Here is a 10148-nt window from a genome sequence, read left to right as displayed (position 1 = left end):
ATTTTCACAGAAATTATGAGTTGAGGGAATGAACAATACCACAGAAGAGTATTTCTTAACTTTAGCTTTTAAAGTTTTTGAGTTCTACCTTAAGATTGATCTTTAGTCATAATAATTGAGGAAAAAGTTCAGAGAGAAAGCATTAGATGTATACAGCATGCCAGAAACACCCAATGCAATGTCCAAGGAAGACCTGCCCAGTTATTTCTCTTACTATTACTCTGCTATTTGAGCAACCAGGAAACAGGCTGGGAACAAGTTCATCAACATAGCTCTTAGCACTGAATGTTTTTTTTTTAAAAAAAAAAAAAAAAAAAGAAATCAAGTGAAGTTGTACACCCCTTAAATACATTATTTTGGTGACCATAGGCATTCAAGCTAACTAGGCAAAGTTTTGCAGAAAGTGGAAATAAACACAGGATTTTTTTCCAAACAGAGGGCTAATACCATAGCTGACCTATCACTTGTTTCCAGGCCTGGCTTTCAAAGAGAAGCAAAAAATGATGGCAAAAAAGCGAAAGAAAACGATGTAAGCAATAGTGACCTGTAAGAAGTTAATGATAGTTCCTATACAGCTGGTAAAAGCAACAAGTTTCCAGGGTGGAATAGAAACACTGTTCAATTTGTTAAAATAGAATTGCAGACAGAAACATGAAGTCAGGATTGTTGTTTGTAAACTGTATTCTGAATTTGTCTTCTGAGCAAGAGTTAGTAAACAGCCTGCTATATTTGCAAAGTAACAATTTAGCTTGTACCTGAGTGTTATTATACCATGAAGTACATTTAGTTTTAAAAGTCCCACGATCTTATTTAAGAGACCAGTAGCTTCATTATATGTTGCCTTTTTAGGTAGTTATTTAATACGCACAAGGAATTCACAAACTAGAGAAAAATCATAGAATCACAGAACCATAGAATCCTAGGTTGGAAGGGATCTCAAGGATCATCTAGTCCAACCTTAAATGGAAAAAAAGTCTTTTACAAAGGCAATAGGAAAACCTGTAAGAGAAGTACTTTAACACTTCCTCTGGTAGAGGTGAGAAATACAGGAGAAAAAGGTCTTGTTGGATAAGTAACATATACAGTGTAATAGTACCTGTCCAGGAACGACTGCTCTGGAGAAAAGCTTATTTAATTGAACCAGTTCATTGGGTGTTGTATCAAATTTCAAGGCAATACTGTTTAAAGTATCTCTTGGTTCCACCTGTATCAATTGGGGAAAAAAGAAAAAGAAAAAACAAACCTGTGAGCAGTTAGTTCAAATAGTGGCTTATAAATTTTATCACACGTAGATTTACCACGATTTTGATGAACTTTAAGTCTTCGTGCCTTACGATTGCCTTCCCTGCCTAACCAACCCCCAAAACATACCTACCTCCTAAATATTAGTCTACTGCAACCCCATGTAAGGGCACCTGCCTTCCCACTATGCTTCCGGGGGCCAGAAGTGTCCGTCACACACCCTGAGCTGTAGGCTCAGCTATTGCACCAGAACTTCTAGGTACCACTAGACCAATACACGATTGACTGGTTTCACAGCACTCTTCATTCTCCCTCTTCAACTCCTCTTCTCTGTTCTTCACTTATAGAAAAGCTGAAGCAATCGCTATAAATACAATCACACTTCTCTTCCTATTGAAATATAACCTGACTTTCAAGTAAAATCCATCACTGAGATAAAAAGTAAAAATACTGAAACTAAACAGGTCAACCAGTATGATAGCAGATGGAGCATAAGCATTTTGAGCAGGTGATTCCCCAGTAAGGAAAGGATTTTTTCAAGCTCTTATTTTCACCCCCATCTCCCAAAATGTATTCAATATGAACCAACATAAAAACGCAAAGGGAAAAAAAGTTATATTCACAGAGAGGATTTCAGAATAAAGAATTGTATAGCAAGCTTTTAAGAATAGTGAAGATATGACAAGGGAGCATACAACCAAAGGAGGTTTATTGCATAATGGCATAGGGCTTCATAAACACTGTACCGGGAAAAATAAAACTTATCGGTTAAGATAAGATGAAGCACTATAAGCAAAGCAACATTTGTGTTGCTAAATGTGGAGCACAGCTAGAGAAATCTAGACTCCTGTGTTAAATGTCTTCTCATTTGTCCCTCTTATTATATCTGCAGAAGATATAGACCTTCCACTCTATATAAATAGTATTAGGCAAATTATTCCACAGGCTTAGTTTCCCTTCTCTTTTCAGACTATTCATTAACTAAGTTTTCTTGACCAACACAGAAAATGTTTTCTTTTTCAAATTCCCTTTCCTGTACTTAATTTTTAAGGGAAAAGTAGGGAAGGGAGAAAAAAGTGACAGACAAAACCTCATTTTTCTCCATAGTGTATGTGGAGACAACATAGACACAACTGTTTTGAGAAAGCCAGTGGATATTGTTAGTTGACTGCATACCCACTAGGTATCTTCTGCTCTTCACTCACACCCTTAAAAATGTGGGAACACCATGTCTTGTATTCCTTGTCAACTGTTGCTAAACTTAAAGGTAGATATCCTTTACTTCTGGTTGAATGATTGAACTGGGACAGGAAAAGAAAAATTGAGGCTAGGGCGAGGGGAAGGAAGGAAAAGTCTCAGAGTGTACATGTTTTAACAGTTTTTGGTACCACTTGCTCTGAGAGTAGACCTTGACTTTACACAGTCACACAGAAAAAAAGCAAAGTTTGGAATTGAAAGACCAAACTGCTCTATTTCAGTAACTGTACTGCAGTGGAGGTAAGTAATAAAACATACATTGGGCTAGCCTGCTTCCAGCCATACGCTATCATGGACTGTTCCAGCTGAATTAGTATGTTCCATATAACTAGTAAGCATTATATGCTTTGCTGTCAGTAGAAAGTAACAACACATTCATCCTTTACAGAAGCAGTGCAGAATAATAGGTATCTATAGGTTATAGTGTTAGATAATATTGGATGATTAAATAGTTAATATTTCAATACATTTACTTGTGTTGTGAGAATAGCTGGGGGGAAAAAAAAAAAAAAAAAAAAAGAGTTCCTATCGGCTGCAAAGCAAAAGTAGTATATGAAAAGCTAAATAATTGATCATCAAAATGTATTCCCACTTAAACATTCCAAAACTTAACGCTGAACAGAACTCTAGCCCCAAAAGAATTTAGGGAGAGAAACACTTTCTCTTCATTACCTTTTTCAAAGTAATGTCATGTTAGCAAACACATTTTGACAGCACAGGAATAAAAAAGCATAGCTGACAGATATAGACAAGCAAACTACAGCCTTTAAATAGACAAGTGGGTTGTCCTGCAAGAAAAAGTGCTACAAATATAATTCACCTTGAAGGCTGTTACATAGTTCAACAGATAAAAACAAAGGGTGGTTTGGGATACTGACATAATTAAGGTTCACAAGTAAGAGTTAAAGAATTCTTTTCCATACAGAATTCATTACCGTTTTGCAAAGGTGCATTTGTCAGCCTAGATTCACTAAAAGAAAAAGAGATAGATATTGCCAAAGAAATGGCAATTAGCTTTTTTTTTAACTAAATTTCTGATTCTATTATGACAATTCTTTATATAGGAAGCCATTAAGCTAAATCATTAAGCTAAACAAAGCAGCAAATATCTCTCTCAACTGGTATTTCAGGGATGAAAGACTGTATTACAGTACCTCTTAGTAATTTAGTACTGTATGATCACATAGATATGCAAAAAATAAGAATATTCCTATTGGCACTAAAGCAAGAATCAAAACAGGACCCTAACCTAACCAGGTATGTACAACCTGTTCCACATATGGTAACAAAACTAAATCACAGAACGATAGTGCTTCCATCAGAAGCTCTACATAATACAGAAGGTTCACTAAAACAAACTGTAAAGTGAGATTCGAAAGCTTTGCCTAATTCAGAAGTTTGCTCTCATGTAAGTGTTGGAAGACAACAGTTAGCTGCTAGGTAGATATTCCTTAGGTATCACTTACAATTGAAATATTTGAGGTGTTAGACTAACTTATGTTATGATATAAGACAACGAGAAGCATTCAATTAAAACCCACAAAACTTCAGCCCTTTAAGAATGCATTCACCCTTTCCAGCCTTCAGAAATAAAACCATCTGGTGAGATCTCTTGGCAACTAAAAGGTTTACCTCACAAATCATGAACACAAGAATAGCAAATACAAGCTTCCTTTTCTTATTTGGCTGCAAAGTTTGCACAGGCAAATCTCCACACCACATGGGATTTCAGAGACCAGCACTGATATCTTCTTAAAACAAAGGAACTGTTTGTGTAATAAAGACTTCCTGAAGCATCTCCCTACATTCAAAGGCCAATTTTCCAGTTCTCAGGATTCCTGCAATTTTGAAAAATAGAATCCAAACAGCAAAAGCTGAAAGAGCAACTTTGTGGAAAAGCGTAGTCAAAGAACTAACAAAAAAAAAAAAAGTGACATCACACACCACAGCCACCCCCCAGCTTTTCCAACCTTCCCCCTCACCTCCATCAATTCAATCCTTCTCTCCCAGGAAACAAACTTGCTATATGCTATGCACGTAGCTATTTAAATGCATTCTGAATATTAAGACCTTTATATAAATATTTGGATATTAAAGCACTACGCTGAATCTTCATGGGACAATTTCCCCTTTTGAGAAGGGAGAGGGATGACAAACAGCAATTACACTGTTTCATGATTTTACCAGAATGGCAAGATATGTTCAAATACAAGGAAACCTCTGAAAAACAACCAACAGATATGTGAAAACACTATTTTATTCCCTGAAACAATCTGAAATGGACTTGAGCAGGTCAGCTGGTGCTTTGAAGTGGCTTGATACATATCATGCATTGGGCTTTGCTTCCTGCAGTATACTGACTTGAGTATAAAGATTGAAAGATATCAATTAATGAAAATGTTAAAACAAAATTCACTTAGGACTGTGCTAGACTCAATGCACGCAAACTTCTGTTGGAAGAGCTTCTTAAAATGTTAAGTAGCTTTCCTATAGTCAATAGAAAGACCTTCTAGTCATCAAATCTCTTATGTAGAGATAAGACACATAGGGCCTTACTACTTAGTTGCTTCTAGCTTATACAGTCATGTATGTATACAAATAAGTCTAAAATTTTAAGTTAGCTAAAATCAGTTTTTACAGATATGAACAGATACAGAAAGAGCCACACCTTCCATCTTCCTTTTCCAATAAAATCCCAAATCAAACACTCTCTTCAAACCATTGTGTCCCCACTTGCGTAGAGGTACATCCTATTACCCCTTTTCCACATACGGAGCACTACTTAATACACCCATGTTAACAGGTGTGCTTGTGTGCACCCAAAGACAAATGGCTTTGGAGTCACCACTGACTATGGTTCACACTGCCTTCATTTCTGTCAGTTTAGCAGCTGGCAAAGTTATTTAAAAACCTTATTTCAAACCAAATTCTCTACTGACATTTTAATGAACTTTACTGTCATTGCATCTCAATAGGTGGAGTTCACTCATTCTTCCATTAAAAATTATACATTTAATACATATGAGTCAGAGCACACAAAAAATTATTATTTATTTTTTTAAGTCTTTCATGAGGACTAGTTGCCCAAGAACCAGAAAACAACAAAACAGTGGTTTAAGAGTCTTAGAAGGAACTAACAAAATTAAAGACATGGGAAGACTAGAAGGAGGGGTAAGCACAAAGGGAAAAGAGGACACAACTTTGGTGCTGTACCCAAGCCTTTAGAAATAACAGATTATGACTATATTAGCTAATTGTTAAAAGGTCTAATTTCTGCAGTACACAACATCAGGAAAAACGGAACTTGTAAATGTCAAAAGCAACTACATGCAAGAATCATTTTAAAATTAGATAAAAGATACAACAGATAAAGTAATATGCCACCATTACGATCCACATTTTCTCAATTCCTCCAAACTGGGAAAAAAGACTATGACAGTGGCATGCTCAAAGAAAAGTGACAGTCAGACAAGAACACAAGCCCTGGCTTTGAAATGGAAGCACCAAGAAAAAAGGCAAAAACTCTTAAGCATGCAGTAGTCTGAACAGCATGTAAAGGCCTGCATTGGCAATAAAACCAGCTGCACCAGAAGTATGAACCTTTAGCACTCTATCCAAGCTATTCTAGGATTGGAAGCAAAATCCACAGTTACTCTAGAAAGATATTAGCAGATACTCACCATTTATCTACATTCAAAACAAACACGTTCAGCAAGTCATTACAAGAAAAAAATTCCAAGTAGTCACGTGGTTTCAAATTCTAACTAACTTTTACCTGTTTGACAGTCACCATAAAACCATTTACCCCTTGAGACAAAGATCAAAAATTCCTCCTTGAAAAGCCGACTTCAGAAGCCCCTGTAGTTTTGTTCTCAGTATCTTTCTTACTTATCTAACTGGTTTCTAACTAAACAAACAAAGAGTCAAGACCCAGTTTCTGGATGTTGGACTTACCACTAAATAACTGGGGGAAAAAAAACCATGCAAAAAGACTGGCAGTTCAACACTGAGGAGTCTGGCTTAGAACTCAGTCTTAAGACTCTGGTCTACTATAGCCTTGTGTGACCTTCATTAATTGGTATCAGGCTCTCCTCATGATCTGTTCAACACACTGTGTGTGTTCCAGTGCATATCTGCTATTTCAGGAGATCCCCAGAGACTTAACGGCAATGGAGTGGGGCAGGGGAAGGGAAGTCTTACAGTGGAGCCTCCAACAGAGATAAACCAGATCATCTGTCTCCATTGCTCACTTGTAATTCCCCCCCGCCCCCTTCAAATAGTGCTTTTCCTGTACAGTCTATTGCACTTGAGAAAAAACTAGCTGTAAATAGCCCCAATTATTTCCTCCTTCTCCTCAAAAAGAAGAGGGGTTAGAAGACTTTTGGTGAAGTCATGCAACTGCTACCATGCTAGTATCATTGGTGATCAGTGGCCAACACTGTCTACCTATGCTCCTTTATTTATCTGTAGTTGGCTCTTCTAACACCTGTAGGCAGACACTGGTTGCGTTTGTTTAACACTTAAAATACTTCTCATGCAACAGTAATATAACAATGTCAAATACGCAACATAACTTTTCACAACTTAAAAAGGACTAAAAGTTCTAGCTAGAAGCAATAATTCACCTAAACTATCTGCTCTGTTGGTCATTAGAGACTGTTCACGTGCATCAGCTGTGGGCACAAGGGGAAAACAATTGACTTGGAACACCAACTGTGAATTCTGAAATAACAGATAAAAATCAATTTGCATCTGAAGGTCAGTCAACAGAGTAGAAGAGAAACTATATTAATGTTAAAAAAATAATCTGTTCACTGTCCAAGCAATAACAATGAAAATAAACTAGAGATTTCTGTGTCCTTTAGAGTCAAGTCACTGAAAATTAACTTAGTGACATTCTTTTCAACCTACTAACCTGGGTAAGCTTAGGACTTGCTTCCTTCACTTAGTACCACATCTGTTGACAACATCTCACTGGTGCTACATACAGCACGGTAGTTCCAAGTGTCTATGCTTTGGGAATTTTAGATTAAAGTCTTTAACATTAGCTGCCTTTTGGCTTTATCTTTAAAGGGAAAATATAATTTGTTTATTTGTCCCCAAACTAATGAACCTTTTTAAAAAATTGTGGTGGGAAGTGTATTTCACCTTAAAAAACACATAGTTTGCATCAGTGAGATTCTATCTCACCCTAAACTTCAGGAATACAAATAAGCCCCTTCCCTCCTAAAACCATGTAAGCCACTGGAAAAACTAACACATCAAATTATTAAAAAAATGAAGCAGAAAACTCCACTAACTTTTCAACAATAGCGGGCAGGGGGAGTCTGGTTTCTGCCTTCTTCCTTCTGCTACTTCTCAAAGCAGCAACACATGCAGACATATAAATATGTGTGTGTGTGTATATGTGTGTTTGTGTTGTTGCTCTGAGAGGTAGTAGGATGAAAGCAGAAACCAGACACAAATTCATCTCTCCACATGGTATAAAGTCATAAATAACAACAGCAGCAAGTTATCACAATAGTTACCAGACCTCTCTTATACATATTGTGAGCATAACCTTGGTTCCTAAAGGTTACATCTGTCTATTTTTTTAAGACATAGTTCAGAACACATAACAAAAGCTCTGAAAACTTAATGTTACTTAAGTACTTCACAAGTGAGAGATGCAAGAAGACCAGTCACAATACTGCACCTGTGAAGCTGAAATGCACCATGCTCCATACACACAACAGGCTCCTTTAGAATCTGGACTAAGTTTAATGACAAGTCTTTGGTTCTTGTGAATCGTCTTTTTGACTCAAGGAAATGATACATACTTCAGTATGTATTAAGAAAGTTATTTTTGCAATTAAAACCCCACCTACTGGAACACAAGAACCTGCAGAAGTACATGACAACTTGACACAAACATACTAATTTAAAAAAGGAAAGCTTGGTGCTTTAGCTTTGCCTGAAACCTTACATATCAAGGTAAATGCATGCACATGGTGGTAAGAGACAAGTTAAAGAATTTACTGGCTGAAGAGGAACCCCAGTTTTACAGAGTTACACTCAGAATTTGTCCAATTATTTCAGATGAAGTGGGGTTAATGTAATAGAAACAACTGCCATGTTCACTTTACCATTCTTCAGCTGCTAGAACTTAAGTATAAAAAATTTCTCTTCTGAATTTCAGCTTCAAGGAAGTCTTTAGTATAGGTTAGAATTATATTCAAATTCCCAAGATAAGCCACCCTAATGAAGTGCTTCTTGCTCCAATACACATATCCTCTGCCCCTCTCCAAATGACTATCACAGCCTTCTCAGCAGTTAAGCCACATCACTGCTTGGCTTAATGTAACATCAAGAGTTAGGTCTCCCCCATATCTCTCATTCTTGGAATAAGAGAACACCATGAGGACAAGTAAAGACTGCTTTATAAAGAAGTTCCCATTTTTATTTTATCATGTCCAGCTTCAGAAGCATTCAAAGGTAACTGTGACAGACTTCTATTTTAATATCAACCCTATAAGCATTATTTATAGATAATTATATTTCCAGTATATAACACAATACAGATACTTCTCACTTCAGTTTCCCTTAGTAACCACAAATGTGAAAAGCTGGCTGCAGCACAGTTTGAGGGTCATTTCAAGAACAGGCAGAGAAAGGCTCCATTTTCAGATACTGCTGTGGAAACGGATCTGTACAGTAAAAGGTATAGATCTATGAAAATTATTAGGAGAATGCCAGGAGGTCAGTATCAAGATTAGCTCCCCTCACCCCCAACTTCATTCTGTTATTTCTCCTGGTGTCAACAGTTTATTAATAAAGCTGAAAGCAGGGAACTTGCACATGATTTTATAATTAACATTATCTACCCTTTCTAACTGGTTACCTAAAAGTGATTACTCAACTGATTAGCTTGTTTTTAAGGAGAAAAAAAAAAAAGTAACTTAAAGAAAAAAGCATTTAAATACTGCTAGCTCATCCCAGATTTAATTCCTGTCAAAATAAGCTGTTAGATACACAGATTTCTAAGATTAAAGGTAATGCACATTACTGGTTTGCTTATATTCTGTAATGAAACTTTAATTCTGTGCTTGCTATGCAATGACATTCTAACAATAAAGCAGTAACTTACAGAATATTCAATAGTCCCTTTAGGCTTTTGAAAAGACATTCGTCGCCCATCTTTCTTGTCTGGGGTCTTCTTCTGGCCAGTGTCTGAAAAAAATTGAGGCAACGTGCGTGTTAAATTCATTTTCCTCTCTCGGTACTGTCACAGGCTGCTGACTACAGCCCCGTGGGCAGACATCTAATTCACCAGTTACACAGCTTGCTCCCAGTGACTCTGTCTAACAGACAACCGGTTGCTAAAATAGGGACTTCATTCCTTTGCAATGATTTAAGAATTTGACCAATATAAACAACTGATAACTGGGAATCAATTAACTGCCTAAGTACTGGCTGCTATCCAGGAAGTTATTAATGCAGGAAAACTAAATAGGAGATTGACCCCATGAGACAAGCAACATTTAGAATCACAGAATCATTAAGGCTGGAAAAGACCTTTAAGATCATAAAGTCCAATCGTTAACCTAACCCTGCCACACCACCACTAAACCATGTCCCTAAGCACCTCACCTACCCAGCTTTTAAATACC

At 36.8% G+C, this 10148-nt stretch overlaps 1 protein-coding gene across 3 annotated transcripts in view; it reads right to left on the bottom strand.

Moving 5' to 3' along the window:
- The window catches only part of OXR1 (oxidation resistance 1), a 67774-nt gene extending 58068 nt beyond the window's left edge, over positions 1 to 9706 (bottom strand). Inside the window, exons 1-2 of one of the 3 annotated variants that reach the window (XM_035893838.1) lie at positions 9626 to 9706; positions 1097 to 1204 (exon numbers count right to left, since the gene is read on the bottom strand). In XM_035893838.1, the coding sequence (XP_035749731.1) occupies positions 1097 to 1204; positions 9626 to 9664 (147 nt within the window). In that variant the 5' untranslated portion in view covers positions 9665 to 9706. The remainder of the gene's footprint in view (positions 1 to 1096; positions 1205 to 9625) is intronic. The other 2 variants (XM_035893836.1, XM_035893837.1) reach the window with 2 other exon arrangements.
- Positions 9707 to 10148: the final 442 nt, after the last annotated feature.

Source organism: Egretta garzetta, unplaced genomic scaffold, assembly GCF_000687185.1.
Source record: "Egretta garzetta isolate BGI_Z169 unplaced genomic scaffold, ASM68718v1 scaffold154, whole genome shotgun sequence".
NCBI classification, from domain to species: Eukaryota; Metazoa; Chordata; class Aves; order Pelecaniformes; family Ardeidae; genus Egretta; species Egretta garzetta.
This window is presented reverse-complemented; position numbering and strand designations above follow the sequence as displayed.